The sequence below is a fragment of the Varanus komodoensis genome, unplaced genomic scaffold (assembly GCF_004798865.1).
Source record: "Varanus komodoensis strain SLA01 unplaced genomic scaffold, ASM479886v1 scaffold20_1, whole genome shotgun sequence".
Classification (NCBI taxonomy): Eukaryota; Metazoa; Chordata; class Lepidosauria; order Squamata; family Varanidae; genus Varanus; species Varanus komodoensis.
This window is the reverse complement of record NW_025335587.1, coordinates 5,542,863-5,565,205: the sequence shown is the minus strand read 5'-3', so window position 1 is coordinate 5,565,205 and position 22,343 is coordinate 5,542,863. Positions and strand designations below refer to the sequence as shown.

The 22,343-nt window shown below is 37.2% G+C and overlaps 1 protein-coding gene across 5 annotated transcripts in view; it reads left to right on the top strand.

The window, feature by feature from the left end:
- Positions 1-22,343, top strand: part of USP24 (ubiquitin specific peptidase 24) — a 103,893-nt gene that overhangs the window by 29,366 nt on the left and 52,184 nt on the right. For all 5 annotated transcript variants that reach the window (XM_044430472.1, XM_044430471.1, XM_044430470.1 and 2 more), the window contains exons 10-27: positions 830-988; positions 1,260-1,374; positions 3,679-3,782; positions 6,806-6,913; positions 7,661-7,756; positions 7,846-8,007; positions 12,135-12,242; positions 12,990-13,139; positions 13,308-13,439; positions 13,790-13,901; positions 14,398-14,474; positions 15,941-16,081; positions 16,689-16,742; positions 17,094-17,209; positions 19,442-19,508; positions 20,686-20,796; positions 21,067-21,165; positions 21,242-21,412. In XM_044430472.1, coding sequence (XP_044286407.1) covers positions 830-988; positions 1,260-1,374; positions 3,679-3,782; positions 6,806-6,913; positions 7,661-7,756; positions 7,846-8,007; positions 12,135-12,242; positions 12,990-13,139; positions 13,308-13,439; positions 13,790-13,901; positions 14,398-14,474; positions 15,941-16,081; positions 16,689-16,742; positions 17,094-17,209; positions 19,442-19,508; positions 20,686-20,796; positions 21,067-21,165; positions 21,242-21,412 — 2,082 coding nt within the window. The remainder of the gene's footprint in view (positions 1-829; positions 989-1,259; positions 1,375-3,678; positions 3,783-6,805; positions 6,914-7,660; positions 7,757-7,845; positions 8,008-12,134; positions 12,243-12,989; positions 13,140-13,307; positions 13,440-13,789; positions 13,902-14,397; positions 14,475-15,940; positions 16,082-16,688; positions 16,743-17,093; positions 17,210-19,441; positions 19,509-20,685; positions 20,797-21,066; positions 21,166-21,241; positions 21,413-22,343) is intronic.

Sequence of the window (22,343 nt, the reverse complement as noted above, 5' to 3'; positions counted from 1 at the left end):
CAAATAGATTATTGTAACACTATATGAGGGGCTGCCCTTAAAGATGGTCTGTATACTTCAGTTGGTTCAGAATAGAGCTGCTGAGATATTTACGGGGACTGGCAAGTATTCACATATAATGCCAGTCCTTTACCACTTACACTGGCTGCCAATTGAAGTCTGGGCCCAATTTAAGGTGCTGGTGATGACCTATAAAGCCAAAAGGGGTTGGGTCCTGGATACCTGAAGGAGCGCCTCCTTCCCTATATGCTCTGCCTTGAGATCTGAGGTGGAGGTCCTTCTTCGGAAACCCTCCTTGAATGAGATTAGGAAGGGTGGTTACCCAGAGGAGGGCCTTCTCTGCAGTGGTGCTCCAGTTATGGAATACACTCCCCAGAAAAGTTTACCTGGCACCAACGCTTTTTTCGGCACTGAATGAAAACCTTTTTATTTTCCCGTTATTTTAATGTTTAATTGGTTTTAATGTGGTTTTCTATTATTGTATTACTGGATGCTGTGCCATTTTATCTGTTGCTTGTTGTAAACCATCCTGAGACACCAGTAGATGGACAGTCTATAAATAAATAAATATCTGAAAAGCTACTTATGCTTGCTGGAAAATATAGCTCAAGCTTTACTCCAGTGCTACCCTGTTTTCACTAAGGCTTACTTTCTGTATGGATTTACCTGGGTGTTACTCATGTTGAACTTAGTTGGACTTATTTCTCAGAAGATGTGTATAAAATTGCACTGTTAGTTTCAAGGATGAGAGCAGAATCATGTGTGCCTTCCCTCTTAGAATTCATCACTGTTATATCTATGATATATTCATATTTCATATCTTTCACAGAGGCTAGTCAGTATTCCTGAACTCTTGTCTGCTATCAAACTACTTTGTATGCGTTTCCAGCCTGACTTGGTAACAGTAGTGGATGATCTGCGATTAGACATCCTGTTGCGTATGTTGAAATCGCCACACTTCAGTGCAAAAATGAATTCTCTCAAGGAAGTAAGTTCACTATGCTAAAAATTTCCTAATTAAATATGTTCATGCTTCATGGGACACTAATAAATGGAATTGTGTATGAGATGCTGGCAATCACTCATCAATAACCTTAAAACTGCCAGACATGCTTAACACTGTCTATACGATTGGAATCCATTCATTGTTACTAATGAATTAATGAAATGAAAAATTCTCCATGGAAAAATAAAGCAGTGGAAAATCTTCCACACATGCCTCTTACTATATAAGCATCTGATGTTTTGTTTATTTTTAGGTAACAAAACTTATTGAAGACAGCACTGTATCCAAATCGGTTAAAAATGCAATAGATACAGATCGATTATTAAACTGGCTAGTGGAAAACTCTGTCCTGTCAATTGCATTAGAAGGTAAATATGCAAATAAAATGACTTTCTTGTCTTCGTCTGAACACTTAAGAGAAGTGATGCTATAGCTGTATCAGACATAATGCATAATGTAGGAATGAGTGTTACAAGAGCATAGCATTCTGTTTGCACAGTAATCAACCAGCTACTGATGGGAAACCCATAAGCGGGGTATGAATGCAGTAGTATTCTAAGCAACTGGTACACAGAGGTGTGTTGGCCTTGATACAAGTGGTAGCATATAGCCATCATTGTATTCCTTATCCTCCATGAATTTGTCTAATCCCTATTTAAAGCCATCCAAACTGGTGTCCATCATAATGTCTTGTGGCAATAACCTCTTAGTTTATGTATGCCTTAAAGAAGTATTTCCTTTTGTCTGTCATGAATTTCCCTATCAGCATATAGTATTATGAGAGGAAGAAAAATTACTTCCTGTCCACTTTCTGTACACTGGGCTTAATTTTATACATCCATCATTATCTCTATTTACTCACCTTTCTTCTGAACTAAACAGCTTGAGATGTTGTAACCTTTTACCATGAGTTTCTCATGTGCAATCCTTCCACTCTCACACAACTGCAGAGAAAATCAGTGGCTTTCATTTTAGCTTTGCAAGAGTTGAATACATTGTCTGAACCCTAAACTGGTTAATTGTAACTGTGATTCATTAAAACAAGTCAGCTTGCTGTATTGTAATTTTGCAGTTGACTTGTTTCAACTAATCCACAATTTGACTGTCCAAGTTATTTATTTATTTAAAGCTTTTATAGACCATCCATCTACTGGTGTCTTGGGGCAGTTTACCACAAGCTGTCACAGCAAGCTCCTGTTAATCTAAAATAGAAACAAACACTTCCAACCCCCTTTTTTGTGGGTATACTGAGCATGGAAACTATCTGAGCCCCAGCCTTGCTGAGACCCAGTCTTGTGACTGTAATCCATATTTCAGCATTGCATCTAAACCGAAGGTGTTTATGAAGTGTTTTCCATGGTTATGCTTGGCAAAATGAGCTGAGCATGGGAGACCACAGCAGTGCCAGTCACTCCAGAGTACCACTTGGACACTTGGTGAAGTGACACTATTACTGGCAGTGGCTTGAGTGAGCTTGTTAAAAACAGCAAGGAGTTTTTGCATTTCCTTGCCAGGTGGGAAACTCACCACAGCCTTGGACCATGGGGTCAGTCTCCTAGGTATGGGTGGTATGACAAACCATTGTGGGACCAAGAACCTGGAGAGCAAACAATAGATTGTCAGGGTGGCTTGCTGGGTAGAACACCCACCCTTTGGGAACCAGTATTATTATTATTATTATTATTATTATTATTATTATTATTATTATTATTACATTTCTATGCCGCCCCTTGCCGAAGCCTCGGGGCGGCTTACAACACAATAAAATACATTGAAATACAATAGAACATAATAAATTACCATTAAATACAAAAATACAAAAAATAGACTGAGTTACAAACATAATAATATAAAATTAAAATTATCAGTATAAAATAAGTAAATAAATAATATAGGAGGAGAAAAGAGAAGGAAGAAGAAGTTGCCCTGGCCAGATCATATGTTTTAACAATTAAAATGATGTTTAAATAAAAAGGTCTTTACCTGGCGCCGAAAAACCAGTAATGACGGTGCCAGGCGGACCTCTTTGGGGAGTGAATTCCATAGGTTGGGCGCCACCGCAGAGAAAGCCCTCCTCCGAGTACTTACTCTCCTAATTTCTTTCATGGAGGGTTCCCGGAGAAGGGACTCTCCCGCAGATCTCAAAGGGCGGTCGGGCATATACGGACGTAAGTGTTCGTTCAGGTAGCTAGGACCCAAGCCATTTAGGGCTTTATAGGTCATAATCAACACCTTGAATTGGGCCCGGGCTTCAATGGGAAGCCAGTGAAGCTGACGGAGGACTGGAGTGAGCATGTGAGCATAACGCCCCGTCCCCGTCAGCAACCTGGCAGCTCTATTTTGCACCAATTGAAGTGTTCGGACCGTCTTCAAAAACCCTTTATATGACCCATTACAGGATGCTGTGTCATGTGAACTCAGCCTACACATCTGCATTGAATCAGATGAAACAGTATGCTAGAAAATTGAATTCTTAATCTTCTTGTACCTCTTCTCTCTCTCTCTCTCTCTCTCTCTCTCTCTCTCTCTCTCTCTCTGTGTGTGTGTGTGTGTGTGTTTGTGTGTGCGCGCATGCGCGCGCACTAAGGCTTGTGTCTTTTGTTACTGCCCAGTGAAGACTTGGTAACACTTTTCCTGGCTAAGCTCACTGTGTTTCATATTTCTTCTGCCAGGTAACATAGATCAAGCACAATACTGTGACCGTATAAAGGGAATCATTGAGCTATTGGGCAGCAAATTATCATTAGATGAGCTGACAAAAATTTGGCGAATACAGGTAAGGATTTACAGCTATTAGCCTCAAATTAAAGCTCCTGTAGCATAACTCTGCATACTGAAATACATCTTGTAGTAAACAGGGTTCTACAATATGACTTCATGGGAGGCTGGAGGTGTTTGACAGACAGAATATTGAGGTAAGAGGGATGGAGAGTCTGTTGAATGGCACAGTGTTAGGGAAGTAGCAGTTGATATTTGTAAGTTAAGAGTAGTTAATGCAAGGATAAGTAACCTGCAGCATCATCACAATTTAATGTGGTTTATGACCAATCTACAAAAGCAGTGTGTCTCTTGTCCAACAGCTTGCACTGGGAATGAGAGGGGAGGGGAGACAGACAGACAGAAAGTCTTCAGTCCTGCCAACCATAAGCATGCAGGTCCTAATATTACCCTGAAGAACTGTGACCCTCAACAGAGAATAATTTGCTCACCTCAAATTGGTGGGGCTGAGACCAGGGTAGAGGGTGGATAGGGTCCTTGATTTAGGAATAAATGTAGATAGGAAATGGGATGACCTGTTTCTGAGTAGAAAGAGTAAAACAAGAAACAGTTCATATACTGTTAAGTACTGCCTCACTCTCCAATAAATATAACTTGTCACATATTTCTTTTCCAGTCTCTCATGAATAAAGTCTGTTCATTTGTTAATTCTGGTCTGTCTCCTATGGAATTCTTGCTGTAAGGGTTTGAACACCCAACCCAGAGTAAAGTATTCTCAATAAAACTTTGGCAGAATATAAAAATCTACCATTTAGGCAAATTTTCAGCAAATAATCCTATATCTGACCCAACAATAATTGTCCATGGAATGTGGAGTGTTTTTCTCTGCAAGATTATGTTAAATAAAAATGTGCAATCTCTGTTTGTGCCATTGAACTAAGTCTCAGTTAGTTCAATAGTGAGTATAGGATTATATAGTACTAGTATACAGTTAAAAGGAAACTAGAAGACTATCTAAACTTCCTACCCAAAAAAAAAGACCCAACACCACCTTCGTGCTTCCATCAATTCAATAATACAAGTGTGTCACAAACAGAGTGGAGTTTGCTATAAGATGTGTGCTGTGCTTACCAGCCTTCATATAAAACTTTGAAGATATCTGTCTTGTTACTTTTCAAAGACTAATAAGGTCTTGTTTATGCCCTACTGACCAAGTATCCAAGGCAAGCAGGTTTCCAAGAAGATATACAATATTTTCAGACAGTCTGGAGTCTGTACAAATATTGTATAACTAAGATAATGAATAGTGCTTTGATCACAATTGGCAAGGCCCTGAAAAAAATTAAGAAAAAGGCTTTTATGGAAGTTGAAACACTTCTAGAGATGAAAGGTCTTGTCGTCTTAACTGAATTCTGTTGCATTTTTCAAAGTGTCTTGCCATGCTAGACTTAGTTCATACTTGTTTATCTTTGTTTGAATGGATTTTTTTTAGTCCATTCACACACATATTTTCTTACATTAACTATTGGATAAACAGGTTCAAGATGTGAGACCTCTAATGTCTCATTCTTTGGTGCATTAATCTTCAGGTTTCTGCTAATGCTGAAATGCTAATAGTTTTAAAGAAGTAATTTTTGTTCTGATTCTGCATAGGTGTTTAAGCCTGTGTGTTCTGTTCATTCCATCTCACTTTAATTTAGTATCTGTAGATAAAGAGGTCAAGTTCTGCCATATACTAAATGCGCTGGGAGATTATAATATTTCTTTGTAGCAGTTAATGATTATCTGAAAGCTTAAAATGCTCTTTGAAAGTTTGTGCTGAAGGCAGTGTGCAAGAATGAAATCAGCACAAGAACAATCCCTCTTTATTTTGCAATAGCTTTATGGACTCTTCAGAATATCTGTACGGTGTATGAAGTATGCAGCAGCTTGCAGCATGATGACAAAGCTCTTTATTCCTGGCATGGTTGCAATAACTTGGTGCATTTTAGTTGTTTCTTTGAGCACAGTCATCAAGCTAGCAAACCTGTGAAATATTCTTGAAAAAAAATCTTAAATATGTGTATTTCACACTTTATAAATGTTCTTGCAGTCCATTGTTTTCCAGTACTCTTAAGTTACTGGCCATCTAAGATGACAAAGCCAAGTTATGCTTGCACCGCCATAGTCTGACAATAGAGAGATAGAACTCGTGTTGTAGGTTGGGGTGATGGCAGGTTTTTGGCTGAGGAAGGTTGAAGTCCATGGCTTTAGGCTCACTCTTTCCATCTAATCAGATGTCTTCTGTGGTCCAAGGTGTTGTCAATAGATCGATATTTCATATGCTTATAACTAAGAATATGTATTATTTTAGAATTATTTTAATTTGATTAGATCTTACCATGATGATTTGGAAGGTCAGTGTCTGAAACACTATAATAATTGCATTATTTTTAACATGATGGTTTCAAATACTGTGCTAGCCAGCATTAATATAATGGCATTACAGAAAGATTCTCGGTAAGGCAACCAATCTCTGACATAGCCTGAGCATTTATTTCCAAAATTTTGCTTTCCGTACCACTCTGAGGTTCTCAAAATGACTATCCTCTTCAAACATTATTCAGTGGTAACCCTGTTATGAAACTTGGCTCCAGCCTCTGCATTTCTCCTAGTTCTTCAGTTTCCAGAATGCTAAAAGTCTGGAACTAAAAGTATTCCTGAATAAATAATCATTATATTGACTCTTCCCTTAACACTTAAATGCAAAACCTCTCACAAAATGCAAATACTCTTCCTGTTCAAAACCTAAAAGTAAAATTGCAAAGTCATTCAGTGGCTATGATTTTTTTCCCAATCATTTGTTTGGGGCTGCTAATTCATTACTTTTTGCTCTGAGATCAGAAGAGTTTTATAACTTCTTGATGCATATGATTCTAAGAATATTTAATCAGAATTCCCTATGCACAGTATGGCTTACTCCAGGATAAGAGTGCACAAGATTTCAGCCTTTTTAAATGTATTTTTTATCTTTCTAAATAGGCTTTTAATAGCTGTCTCCTTAACATTGTGTTCATTAACTCTTTCTTCTGTTCTTTAAAGTCAGGGCAACCATCCACTGTGATAGAGAACATCCACAGTATTATTGCTGCAGCTGCTGTAAAGTTCAGTTCAGACCAGCTTAGTCATCTCTTTGTCCTTATTCAGAAGGTGAGATTCCTATTCACATAAATCTGTTGTGGCAGCAAAAACATGAAATCTAAAGTTGAGCCTGGAGTGTGCAATGTGGTCAGCCAAACCATGGCTCAATCTCTGTACAATTAATGTTGTGTTTAGGAATATGTAACATACCACATAACGTGAATACAAAATTAGTTTCATTCATTAAATTGTGGGGTATTGGATTCTAATAGTACAGAACAGGTTAGGTAACATGTCAAAGTAAGCCCTGCTTTAACTTGTATTATAATTATAGTATAATTTAATATATTAAATGATTATGTTTTAATCATTATAATGGCCCTACCTCTTGTCTCTCTGACAAGATTTACTTACTTGAATCCGTTAAAAGTTTTATAGTGATAGTTCAGATTCTTAGTCCTGAATAGGTCTATTAGATCCAAATTTCACTGGATATATTTATCCTGTATTGAATAATTTTGTTAATATTCCAGTTCACAGTAGGCTGGCCCATGTTTATTTGAATTCTGATCTTTAAAATTGTGTTAGATATACTGAGCTATCAAGTGTGTTGAAATTAAAAAATCATAATTTTCTTCATAATTCAAGAACGTTTTCAGAATCAGTTGAGAATTCTATTGTTGGAATTAAATCTAACTATATGTTACATTTCCAATTTTTTTGCACTCTGAAATCTGTATTTGACTAAATTAATTGATGGCAAACTGCAATGATCTGCTATGGCTTTGCATTGATTCAGGTATTTTTCTTTTGTAGAGCTGGGAATCCGAGAGTGATAGAGTGAGACAGAAACTATTAAGCTTGATAGGACGTATTGGCCGGGAAGCACGTGTAGAAACGACCACTGGAAAGGCATGAGTAATACATTCCTTTGTTAAGACTGTATAGATGACAGCTTGTCTAATGAGTGATGTTAATTTTTCCTTTGTGTTTCTTTGTAGGTTCTTGAGGTTCTCTGGGATTTGGCTCATCTTCCAATATTGGCTAGCAGTTTGATTCAACAGGCCTTGGAAGAGCATTTGACAATCCTCAGTGATGCATACGCAGTGAAGGAAGCAATAAAAAGAACCTACATCATCAAGTGCATTGAAGATATTAAAAGGGTTAGTTTTTCTTGTTTCTAGAATGTAAAATTTCTCCCAGCCACCACCCAATAGTATGTTCTCTTACTGTTGCATTTAGATATAGCTGAAAAGAAGACTTAAAACCATAAAATACAATGACATAGTAAAACATACTATAAAACTGAATGTTTTAAAAACAGAATACAACCAAAATAGGAACCAAGATAAAAGTCAGCAGCAGGGCAAAGATTTAAATTGGGATAATTTTTAAAACTGAATAGCTGAAAAACCTAGAAATAAAAATGGTGTTCACCTGGCATTGAAAAGGGCACAGTGTAGGTGCACGTGTGCCTCTTTGTGGAAGATATGCCACAAGGGGGATGCTGCAACTGAAAAGGCTTTTTCCTTGGTAGCCACCCACCTCACTTCATTTGGCATGGACACCCAAGAAGGGTTTCTTGACAATCTTAGAGTATGGACAGGTGTACATGGAAGGTTGATGATTCTTCAGAGATACAAATTTTATCCTCAAAGGAATTACAAATAGCCTATCATCACAGACTGATCCTCATATGTATATTCTAGGCTGTGCAGCTGCTCCTGAAGATTATATGTTCTATTGTTAAGGAATCTCTGTTCTCATACACACCACACACTCTACACAGTCATGATTATTTTAAAAAGAGAATTTCTCATTAAAACTTCTCCCATGAGCAAGACTATATGGTTGTAAGGTTGTGTTTTAGGGTATTCTATTTCTGTATTTTCTGAGCTTTGGACAGTAAAGTCCAAAGTATCTTTTTATCTTTATTTTTTTAAAGAACTAGCCTGAAGAGAGAAAGTCCTTGCTATTGGGAGAAAAGTTATTAAACTATCAAAGATGTTACAGGCTCTGCATTACTATTGAATTCTTTAATTCAGCTGTCAGAGAACTGTGGCCCTTGAGATATTATTGGACTCAAGTTTCCATAATCCCTAACCGTTAGCCATGTTGAACGAAAATCAGAAAAGGAACATTTAGAATATTAGGATTATAAACAAAATTGCCAGATATAGACTGTTTTGCAGAGGTGTGGAGTTGGGGAGAGAATGCAGTCATGATTGACATTCTTTAGAACAAATAAACACAGACAACATTTATTCTATATTAGAGCTGATCAGTGTCCCCATCCTGATGCTTGCCATACATGTTGGACTATAACTTCTATCATCCCCCGATTGCATGACTGTCTATTGAGGTCCAACATATCTAGGACCCCTAAGGTTAGGAAAGGGTGAAATAAGTATTGAACAGCTGAATTAGCAACACTGGACATTCTTAGTATGGGACAGTTCTATTTAAGATTGAAACATTTATATTGTCTTTAGCATCCTGCAGACATAAGGGCTTTTTGCATTTGTGGAAACTTTGGTCCAGCAAATCTTTTCTGCTGGGATAATGGGGGAAGAGCTGGTTTTTTGTTTTTGTTTTTTGTTTTTTTGCCAATTCCTTCTTCCCCTGCTGTCTTCTGTGTCTCCCAAATCTATTCTAGAGGCTTTTATATGTTTGAAATAGTGTGGGAGGTAGTGCTGGGTAAGAAGGGTAACTAGCAAAATTCTCCTTTCTTCTTTCTTACTGTTCAGGAAGTGCTTCCTTGGATGGCAGAAAAAACTGGATCCAATCTATATAGTAACTTTTAAAAAATCTGTCTTTGTCATCACCTACTAGGTTAAAAATCTCTTTCAAAAGATAATTACTTATTATGGGGAAAAGATCTAACAGGAGTATCAAGTTAAAACTTTCAATTGGTAATACATATAAATTCACTTGATAGCTAAGTTACTGAGCAAGTATACATCACGTAAGTACCCAAAGGCATTAACATGGACTGAGACTGGTTCAGTTAGAACCCTCCACAGTGAACCACACTGCATTAAGAAGTTATATTTACTAACAACTTTGCGCAATATAGAATTTCAAGTAAATAAAAAGAGCAGGATGATGGTTCCAGTTTTGTATACTTGCCCTAGTCAATATCAGGAAGTACTTAGCTAGAGATTATCTGTGTCAGGGGTGGGCAGAACATATATCTTGAAGTTGAAGTTTTGGACTTCTACTCTTAGCATTTCTACCTTCACGATGCTAGTAAGAACTTTTGGAAATGGAAATCCAAAATATCTGGATATACTTTGTCCCCACTCCTGAAGCAAAAGGCAGTAGTTTTTAATCTGGAGCAGTCTGTCTTTGCTTTGCTGGCAGAAGATATAATGTTAAAAACGGGGAGCATAGCTCCCACTAGAAACTTGGCTGTGAGATTGACATAATGGTATAAGGTAGTTTGGGGTGATCCCAGAATATCAAATTTAGCAGGACAAAGGCAAGCTTGTCCTAGTTAAGAAATACTTATTTTTAACAGTCATGCATATAATCAATGGCTAATACCTGTATACTACTCTACCTGGCTGTCCACAATACCTTCCTTGGAGCTTTCACTCCAAGAATGTTCACTCCTTTGCCTGAAACATGTTAATTCAATATGACTTCCAAGTCTGTAATTACAAGGGGTTAATTTTAATTAAAGGGAGGGAAGCAAAAGTAGGATGCTGTACTAGGATGCTCATGTTTTGGTTCTATTTTTTAATAAGTTTTAGGTGCACCCTCTTTCTCCAAAGGTGCCTAGCTTGCTCCATTTCCTGCGTGATTCTAGTTTGGAGCCACACCAGGTTTTATTGGAAAGCAGGAAGTTAGTGCATACAAGGGTAGGAGAGAATATGTAATTCCCATGCAGGTTCCCAACAGCTATGAGGGGCGTTCAATGTATTCTTGGTATCAGCATGAAGAAAAAGGACTAATAAATTGAAATAATTTTTATTTTTCAATGTAATCCCCCATAACTTCAATACACTTATTACATCTAGAAATTAACTTTTCAATTCCCTGTAAAAAATACCCTTCCTCCTTGTCTAAAAAATGTGTGTTAATTGCCACCTTGAGCTCTTCATAGTCTGAAAATCACTTTCCACAAAGATCTTTTTTTAAATTCGGGAATAGGTAGTACTCACTGGGGGCCAGGTCCGGGCTATACAGTGGGTGGTTTATTTCTTCGAAACCACAGTCTTGCACAACAGCCTTCGAAACACGCACCGTGTGAACAGGCACGTTGTCGTGAAGAAGCAACACACCTGCGGTCAGTTTTCCCCGCCTTTTTTCTTTATTTGCGTTTCTTCAATTACGCAGAGTGGTTGCGTAAGATGCTGCGTGTATGGTTTCACCTTTTTTTGTGTACTCGATCAATAAAATTCCCTTTGAGTCCCAAAACACTGAGGCCGTGATTTTTCCAGCCGATGGAGTGACTTTGAATTTCTTCGCAGGGTCAGCACCTTTTTTTATGCCACTGCATGGACTCCTGCTTACCTTCAGGTCATAGTGATGCACCCAAGTGATCTTTCAATACAAGTTTCTCAATTTTTTTCACATTTTCTTTCATAGTGGCAGTAATCGACCTGCCCGAGCAAGGGTCATCTTCACTGCTTTCTCTGCCCCTTTTAAATTCACTTGACCACTTTTGAACAGTAGATAATGGAGGTGCAGAGTCCTGTTAAATGGCCACCATCTCTTTGTGAATGATTTTTTGACTTTTTCCTTGTTTTGTAAGGAACTTAATCACAGCGCGGTGCTCGATTTTCTTCAGCGTTGTCCCATCAGTCATTGTGGTCGTCTTTCACTGAGGATTACTAGGGAACTAATGATCACACTTATTTGAAATTTTGCATGTATACCCTCAGATAGTGTCATTAGCTAATGAAATAATTAAATTACCCACATCAATAGCAAATCAACCCGATACCGAGAATACATTGAACGCCCCTCATATACCATAGTTTTATAAATAATTCTGGATATTAACCATACTTGACCAAGTTTTCAATTATTTGACCACATAATATCAAGTTAGTGGTCATCATAGTCTGTTCTTTAGGTTTATCAGTGGTAGCAAAATTATCTTAATTCTTCTACATAGAGAAAAGGCTCAAGAAAGAATTAAGGAATAGCAAGGTACAAACTACAGAAGTTCTCTAGATTTGGGAATATAGCTCTGAGAATGTATTTCGTGCAGTCTTTCTTAATATATGTGTGTGCGTGCGTAAATATATATATATAAATATATATTCTCTTTTTTAATTAGTCATCACAGCATAATAATCCTCAGTTTGTGTGGGTAGTACCAGCTTTACGTCAGCTCCATGAAATCACACGTTCATTTATAAAACAAACCTACCAAAAACAAGATAAGGTAAGAGCATTTTCGAGACAAGATTACATAAAGTTTGGCCTACTATAAGCAAGAGAGTGAAGGGGTTGCAACGGGAAAGTAAGAAATATTGAATGATGATATATTTGTAAGTTTCTTGGGAGGGAAGAACTTTGCAGGAAAAGAGGGGGGAAATATAATTTCAGATTCTTTATGCATATATATCAACCAAAGTGATTAACAACAATAATAAAATATAAATGCTTTAATTAGAAATATTAACAAAATAGAATAGGAGATAAAACCATTCAATAGCAGTAAAATAATTGAAATACCAAAGCAGTGGCCAGTTGAAAAGGGTATTTTTAGGCATTTTATTTATCTAAATAAAGAGGTCTTTGCCTAGCAGCAGAAGGACATCAGGTAAGGTACTAAGTGTGCCTTCCTGTTTGTTTATAATTATTTCAGTATTGGAATTTTTGCTATAAATAGTTCTCTGTATAAGTGTAACATAAATTGAGGAGAATTGAACAAAATTATGCCAACTTCATATTAATATGTTTGTGTCATTCCTATCCAAACTCTTTCTATAAAGCAGTTTTACATTAAAAGCAAATAGTTTGTGCTGTGCTAACCAAAGTGGCAGTCTCAATATGTATTTTAAATGCTTAGTACTTTGTGCCTGAAGTCTAGGGGAGAATGTTAAAAATGATAAATTTCTCTTCAAGTATTAGAAGCCTAATTGTACAATGTTCTGCTTAACACACCTTTTCCAATATTTTTGCCAAGAGCATCATTCAGGATTTGAAGAAAAATTTTGAGATAGTGAAATTGGTGACTGGAAGCTTAATAGCCTGTCATAGATTGGCTGCATCAGTGGCAGGTCCTGGAGGCCTATGTGGAGCAACATTAGTGGATGGTCGATACACATATAGGGAGGTAAGTAAAATTACGCTAATAAAAACTAGCAAATTGGGAAAGCCCGAAATAAAAACAAGCATTCAGCAAAATTGGTGACCTGAAGATGGAGAATATAAAATGTTATAAATTTTAAATCACTACTTCAAAAATGTTAAGGTGGAATGTAATAATTTTTTCTCTTTCTAGTACTTAGAGGCCCACCTCAAATTTCTGGCATTTTTCCTTCAAGAAGCAACACTCTACTTAGGGTGGAATCGTGCTCGGGAAATCTGGGAATGCCTTGTAACAGGCCAAGATGTTTGTGAGCTAGATCGGGAGGTGAGATCCTGAAAACATGACTGAAAACTCCATGTAGGGTTTTTGTGAATTACTTTTGCTATTGTATGGTCTCAAAATACTGCAGCAGTAATGCAGCATGGGATCATTTGGTTTTTCCAGAGACAAGTATTGATCAGACTGTCATCTTACTGCATAAAAAAAGAAAGAAATGTATAAAAATTAAAACTTTTATAATGATAACTTCTGTGAACAATAATCAAAGCAATAAATACTATCTTAAATGAATATTTTACTGATACTAGATTTCCCTTGAATTATTGCATTTACTGAACAAATTGTGATGAACTTTTAACATAGAATATGAACAGTAACACGCACTTTGTTCACAGATGTGTTTTGAATGGTTTACAAAAGGACAGCATGATCTTGAGAGTGATGTTCAGCAGCAACTTTTTAAAGAAAAAATTCTTAAATTGGAATCTTATGAAATCACTATGAATGGTATGTGAGTATTTTTGCTTATCCAGACTTTAGAAGTCATTCTGGTTGTTTCTCAAATATGAAAGGGGGCTTTTCAGTTCCCTAGCAGCACCCCCATATAAAACTCATAAAAGGAGTCAGGAGAATTTGCTGGATGAAATGGGCTGTGGTATAGAGGTGGTGAAAGAGGAAGAAGGGAGAAAGACCTGAAATTGGCAGATGTCTCCAGCCAGTCTTCGGTTTTTCCCCCTTCCAAGTTCTCTCATGTTACAGCCCTCACCATTCACAGGTGTTCCGCATGCTGAGAGAGGTATGTGGCTGATGACTACCAGTGAAGGATGGGAGAGGAAAGTCTTCCTTGTGTGGACCTAACCCAATGTGAACAGGTTTTGAAATTAATTAACTCAGGATGATTCTTCCATTGTCCTAAATGCATTTGTCTTATATAAACAATATTGCTGATGTTTGTTTAAATGAAAATACCACAATGTCCTAAAATATTAATTTTCAAAAACAGGTTTTGGTTTGTTTAAGACCTTTTTTGAAAATGTGAACCTCTGTGATCATCGATTAAAACGGCAAGGAACCCAATTGGTAAGCAGCTTTCTGTGTCATTGTGCACTTCTCTGGGCCCATCAGTGATGCCTTGTAAGGTAGTTCTGAGAATAGAAATGGGACAATACCTGTGTGTTAGATCTTTGGAAGATGAGTATATACTATTAATATAAACAATAGATGGACAGCTGCTGATTAAGGTGATCTAATGCTAATGTGAATAATACAGATTTATTCCACTTATATAGTCAAACAAAAATAAGGACTATTACAGGTTTCAACATTTCATTGACTGTATTTAAGTTAAAGCACACCCTCAAAGCATTTGGCCAGAACAAAAAGTTGGCTTAACAACAACTACTTTTTCATCCTGGGATGGTAGACAATTTGACCATTGCTCTGTTGCCTCCATCTTGTTGGGAAATCCAGGGGTCAGTTTGGGGCTAGTTGTCTGACTTAGTCCCATGAGGGATACTCAGTCTGCAGCTGGTTTATTCCAGAAACTATGTATATACACTAAATTTTAATACTAACATTTAGTTAAAGACATGCCATTCAAAATCCTCTAATAACATAGAAAAGACAGGTGACATGGTAAGAGAGTCATGCTAATTAAAAGTTAAGAGAATTCTGCTGAACCTGCTATGTAGGGAAGAAAGTATGTTCAGCATGGATGCCTTAGTTTTAACTTGTGCATTGACCTTGACATTGATGCATTGTAGGGAGTTCAGCTAGGCTTTTCCTTAAAACCATGACTTCCCTTCCTGATTATATAAATAGTGATATGGCACAAAAGGGGTGGGAAGAATCTCCCTGGAAGCAACCAATAAAACTGGAAGGTTCCTTACTTGGGCTCTAAATTTCTATAATGAGAAATCATCTATAAGAGCCATGGATACAAATTAGCTTCAGGATTAACTTTAGTATGGAGAGTATCAGCTCCAGGGATTAGGTCAAGTCATCATGGCATGATGCTACTTTGTGGTCACAAGCCAGCAGTTTTCAGCAGAATCCTGTCTCCCATACTTCAGTAGCTTCCATGTAGCCTGAAATGCCTGATCCTGCCTCATTTCAGAAGCTAAGTAGGGTCAGGTCTGGTTGAATTCTGGATGGGTGACTTAAATGTTGTGAACCGCTCAGAGAGCTTTGGCTATGGGCAGTATAAAAATGTTTGTTGTTATTATTGTTGTTGTTGTTGTTGTTATTAATAATAATAATATTCCAGAAGTGAAAAGAAAATGCTTAAACCTGTTATAAGAGGAATGGAAGATCAAGGCAGATCATAGGGCAAGAGTTAAAGCAAAATCAGGAAGTTTCTCTGTCCAGAAGATGGGGCTGTTTGCCTGTTTCCTTTACCCTTGGCAAAGAAGGGTCATCCAATAGGTTAAGGTGTCTACTTCTCCATCAGAGAAGAAAATTCTCTGCAAAATCTTATTTCAGTAGATGTTGTATTGTAGTATTGTATATGTAATCCAGAAGCTAAGTCTTTTTTCTTTTTTGTATAGCATGTAGAAAAATTGGAACTAATAGGAATGGATTTTATTTGGAAAATTGCAATGGAGTCACCTGATGAAGAAATAGCTAATGAAGCTATCCAGCTGATAATAAACTATAGTTACATTAATCTAAATCCTAGATTGAAAAAGGTAATTTTGAATTATTTTGGCATAAAGCTGTGATGGTCAAATGAGAAATGGGCTGCATTCAGATTATTCAACAATGGTTTTGGAAGGCTGGGATGAAGCAACCAGAGCCTCAGGACTTGCACAGTCATCTTACCCTTTGCTTTTCCTTTGCTTGCAAAGAACGGCAGTTAGAAACTTCAACTTTAGTTTGCAGTTAGCTTTAGTTTGCTGTTTAATCCAGATACAGCAAGTTGCCACTAGAAGTGGATACCTCTGATCTCATCTCTTTGCAAAGGAGGGAGTGTTCTAGTGGAAGGCTCACTTTTTCTCATTAAAGAAATAGCACACCGTGGTTGTGTTGTTGATGAAGATGTACCAATGTATTTTTTATCTGTTTATTGTGTGCTTTTCTACCGAACAATGGCAGAAAGGGGAGTCATTTATTGAGTTACAGGGTAGGAAAATGAAGCTTACTGAGCGACATGATGAACTCATGTGCTCTCTCACTTGCTCAAGCTTACACAGGCTTTAAATAAATAATTGATGTGCAATGGTAGTTCTGTTTTTTTACATATACTTAAATTGTGAAAGGTTTGTCTTTTAATTTACTAATTTGTATTTGTTTCAGGATTCTGTGTCACTCCATAAGAAATTCATTGCTGATTGTTACACAAGATTAGAAGTAAGAATCCATAAATAAAGCTTTCTTTTTACATTTCCCCCATTATTTAATAATAGTATAATTTCCACATGTTCTGCCTTGCATTATACAAAAGCTAATTTTCTAAATATTGATAAATTGAAGGTTCATAGAAGTGCGTTCAAAATAGAAATGTATCTGCCTCTTGTACTATTCAGTCTTGCAGCTTCTTTGTGTATTCCTAGTGTAGCTCTTCGTGCTGAACAAATTCTTTACCATTACCTTCATGGACTTCACTCTTATCCAAAAATTCTATGAAATACTTTTCATAGTATTACAGAAATATTGCATAGTATACTTTTCAAAGTAATGCAGAAATGCTTTTCATTCTAGGCAGCCAGTTCTGCACTTGGTGGTCCAACTTTGACACATGCTGTTACCAGAGCTACCAAGATGCTAACAGCAACTGCAATGCCTACTGTAGCAACTTCAGTGCAATCTCCATACAGGTACACTTAAGGTTCAGAATAAATGATGTTATTTACATTGGTTTGTTCTAGATAATTCTCCTAGCTACATTTAAGAAGGTTGGGAATGGACCAAGAGCTTGCATTTCCATATCCACTTTTCCCCTGCTGATACCTTAGTATAACATGCATGTGAAAATTATATGTTGATTCTAACCATCAAATGATGGTATCTGAGTCCATTTCAAACTGTCCTCTTGGAATTTAGCAGTAACCATGATCTGCTGATTTATATATCATGGCAAGCTGTTGTTAAAAATTAGGAGAATGAAATGAGGAGGGAAGTCTGCAAGCACATAGCATATTCCTGATCCTCCAAATACTGTCTGAACCTGGATCTATGATGAGACACAACTGGTATTAGAACTGCTTGTACTGAAGTGTCACTAGTGCCACAATGTCATTATACATAAGCACTTTACAAAGGATCTGTTTTTGCAGCCCATTTCTCTGCACAAATTACTATTTTTGGTTTTATACATACCTTGTAATAGAATTTACTGCTAAACGGTTTGTTAGACTAAAGTGATTAAACTCTGGTTGCAAGAAGGTGGGTTTGAGTAAGCACATTTTTTGAGATCTGTTCAATGTATGGCATCCTCTAATAAGAGAAGAATTGTGACACTTTTATTAATCTCTAGATGAGCAGCTTCAGGCAGGTGTTGTTCCTATCGTAAAATAAATATGGAAAGCATGTAACCTTTTACAAACAGTAAATAATTTGTAATGTGCTATATATGTGTGCTTACAGCAAATAGCTGATTATAGTAGGTAAAAGCATTGGTAATAAAACTTCAGAAAGGTTAAGCTGAGGTATCATGTAAGTGGCAGGAGAATGCAGTACAGCTATATCTAACAAGTTGATGTCAGAAATCTTAATGTTCCTGGTATGTGATTTTTTTTTTTTTTTACTGCTGATTATTGTCTTATCCCATTTGTGCTTTTTTGTTTCCTTTTGTGATTTCAATTTGTAAGCGCTCTTTGTTGTTTCATGTTAATATAAATGGGCAGGATATAAACATTGGATGAACAGTTGAAATGACCTAGGCATACATCTAAGTGCAAAAGTGGAACTTCCATATTTTCTTAATGAACCATTACTTGTTATCGCATTACCCCTGAGAAGGAGGAGGGAAAACTGCTCCACCTAAAGAACTGTAGTAACCTACAATGTTGACTTGTTCTTGATCCTTTTCTCAAACCTACTTCCCCTTGTAATTAAACCTTTAGTATTTGACATTCTCTTTTCTGCATTAACACTAGTGGTGAACATTAACATTGAAGTAGTGATACAGTGCATTACCAACTTTATTCTGGGATAAAGTGATCCCCAGATATCGAAAACCTGGGGAGATCTGGAGTAAGGTTCCTGTTCATACCTCTCCATTTCTCTGGCTGGGCAAAATTAGTGTAGAAGTTCATATTAAGGGGAATGTGTATTTTCTGATGAAAAAGGGAGTCCCTACATCACTTCCTCCTTCCCAGCTCCATCTTGTTGCTGCTAGTATGTAGCTACTTAAACTACGCATTAGTGATATGTGTAGAATCTGGTTTGGGGGTGGGCATCTGTTGAATTTCCTCAACTGCCCAGACTCCAAACCTAAATCTGTCTTGCACTAAGAGTGTGCATGAGTATTCAGCAGGAAGCAAGTCTGGAGACTAGTTTACATGCATGCCTGTTGTGCAAAGAGTTTGTGCAAAGGAGCTGCTAATATTCCCGAGTGTTTGCAGACTTGATCTTGGCTTGGCTTGCTTCTTGGCTAGGGCCAAGCACTCCAGCAAGCACAAGAGAAGCAGATTCCAGCCTGATTTGCACATCTCTATATAGTATAATCAGACTCTCACATTTTCTTTTCTGTGCCTGCCTTCACTGGCTAGGCAGAGCAAGTTGACATATATAGGCTCATCATGCATTGTCTTGCTTTCTTTTCACAGCCTCTTAATGGGGAAAGGAGATAGCATGGTGTGGCTGTGTTCAGCACAAGTCACATTTCTCTTAATTTGTAGTTTTGACTCAGTATGGTATATAGGCAGGAAAAACAAACTCCTTGGTTTTTGTCTCCATGGAACTGAATTTCATGGCCTACATACTCTTTAATGGTAAGGAGTTTATTTAGGCCTGCACCAAAAGAGGTCCACAGGGATAGTGCTGGTGGCTTTACTAAACTGAAGACCTCATCAAAATCTGTTACTTATTTTCACTGTATTTTCCAGGTCAACAAAACTTGTAATTATTGAGAGACTGCTCTTACTGGCAGAACGCTACGTCATCACTATAGAGGTAAATATATATATATAATACAGTCACGCTGAAAGCTATACTCCTTCAGCTTGAGCTAATGGGTCATCCAGTAAATAAAATGCTGAGTTTGTATTTGATACTAGGATTCAGTTCCATGTTTGCCCAAGGCAAGTCAGCATCCCTTAGCCTCTGCACCTGTTTATAAAGGAAAAATGCTTAGAAATATGGAGAGTGAGAGCAGAGATGCCAGAAAACAGCATAAAAAGAGAAATTATCTCTCTGTATCTACAAAGATAGCCGTGGCAGCCCACCATCACCTACCTGCATGGAAATATAGGTGTCACTCCAATCTCAAAGAAAACTAGTCCAGGAATTTTAATCTTTCAATGTCCCTTAAGATCAACATAGTTACGTCTTTATATAACTCTGAGATGCAACCATGGTTGAAATTGTGCATACAGTTCTGGTCACCATAACTCAAAAAGAATATTGTAGAGCTGGAAAGAGCAAAAAAAATGACCTACTAGAGGTACTAGAACACCTCTCCTATGAGGAATGTTAAAAGTTTCAGGTGTTTTACCTTTGAAAATAGTCAATTAAGAGGAAACATTACAGAATTCTCGAAATGTGTGCATAGTTCTCCAAGGAGTCACAACAGAGAGAAGGAAGTACTACTTTACACACTGCATAGTAAAATAGATGATTTTAAAAGAGGGGGCTGAGGCTATCAGTGGCACCTATCCTTAATGACCTTATGTTGCCACTAGCATACCTTTTGCTGGGGAACACAAAGGGTGCAGTTGTGCTCACGTCCTGCTTGTGAGCATCTTCTAAGCATCTGGTTGGCCACTGTGTAGCAGAATTAACTAAGAAGAACTAGCCCTTTGATCTGACTCTGGAGGGCTGTTATGTTTTTTGTTTTTCACCCAGCCTTCCAGAGCATCTTGTCAAGGGGCTGCAGGGTAGGAATCAGTAAGGTTTATTGCTCCCTCTTCTTCCACCAACATGAACAGAATTTCACTAGGTGGAGGGCCAGATCAAATGCTAGTTTTGTCAACATGGTTGCAAAGGCAAAGCATTGTTGAATTGTACATGCTGTATAAATAATAATGATTCCTTATGACAGTTAAAACACAAACCAGATTAGGCCAGTGTGAGTTGTTCTTACAGTTTTTAATCGCATACCTCAAAGATCACTTTATTGTTGTTTCTATAGGACCTTTACTCTGTTCCTCGTACTATTCTACCTCATGGAGCCTCCTTTCATGGACATCTTTTAACCCTTAATATAACATATGAGTCTACCAAAGATACTTTTACAGTAGAGGTATGGTTTGCATATTGTTCTTGCATGATCTTGATAGTATTGCTTTGTATTTGAAAAATTTTAATTGGAAAGTAGAGTATGGAGCAAAGGAGAGAGTAATAGTATATGCTGAACACTGGAATTTGGGAAATGGCCGAGGGCAGTGGAGCTTGGGAGATGACCCACCTAGTGTACTTCCCCCATACATGTTAAGGGTCAGTTTCTAAGTAATATTCATTATCTGAATGGAGAGCATAAACAAAACAATCTAACTTGACTTTATTTTTACAGGCTCATAGCAATGAAACCATAGGAAGTGTCAGATGGAAGATAGCAAAGCTGTTAAATGCTCCTGTGGACAACATACAGATATTTGCAAATGATAGTTTGGTATGTTAGGGCTATTTCAACCATATTCCAAATTTGTATAGTCTGCTAAGCCTAAGAGAAAATATTTGTATTTCAGTTAACAGTGAATAAAGATCAAAAGCTGCTTCATCAATTAGGCTTCTCTGATGAGCAAACACTTACTGTAAAGGCATCAGGGAGTGGAACCCCCTCAGCAAGCTCTGCCGATTCCTCCACGAGCTCCGGCAACAGTAGTAGTGTCTTCAGTTCATCATATGCAATGGAACAGGTAGTGCATGAATTGCTAAAATGTGAATTTTATTAAGTTTTTCATTAATTAAGTTTTCATAGTGCTATCAACCAGAATTCATTTCTTTTATCATTCGGAGGTGCTTTCCATTGTCTTCAATTTATGCTTAACCTGCATAGGCCATTTCCAAACACGCCAATCTTCACAAAATCAAGTTGACTGAGTTAAGGTTTTCTGAGCCATGACCTATGTGGTTTACTTTCTAAGGTTGTTCTGTATAGTCCTCATTTATCAGTATGCAATATCTATGGAAGCTTTAGTTGATGAAATACATGTTTTGTGTATCTCCTTTCTTACCATCAAAAAGATGCAAATCCATCAACAGATAAATGGTCTCTCCATTAGGGCAAATTGGAAATGTGTTCCCTCATATCTTAAACCTTCCTTAGGTTTGCATGACATGACAAACCACAATGATTTCTTGCACAGTATGGTGTGCTGTGTGTTCTGACCATACCCTGTTGTGGTATTTTGCATGATACATTTCATTTTTAGAAACAATGAGAAGAAGCAATGGTCTACTTGATTGTTTCCATGCTTCAGCATTATTATTATTATTATTATTATTATTATTATTATTATTATAACATTTCTATGCCGCCCCTTGCCGAAACCTCGGGGCGGCTTACAACATGATAAAATACATTGAAATACAATAGTACATAATAAATTACCATTAAATATAACAATACAAAAAATACATTGATTTACAAATACAAAATTAAAATTATCAGTATAAAATAAAAATATAGGAGGAGAAAGAGAAGGAAGAAGAAGTTGCCCAGGCCAGATCATATGTTTTAACAATTGAAATGATGTTTAAATAAAAAGGTCTTTACCTGGCGCCGAAAAACCAGTAACGACGGTGCCAGGCGGACCTCTTTGGGGAGTGAATTCCATAGGTTGGGCG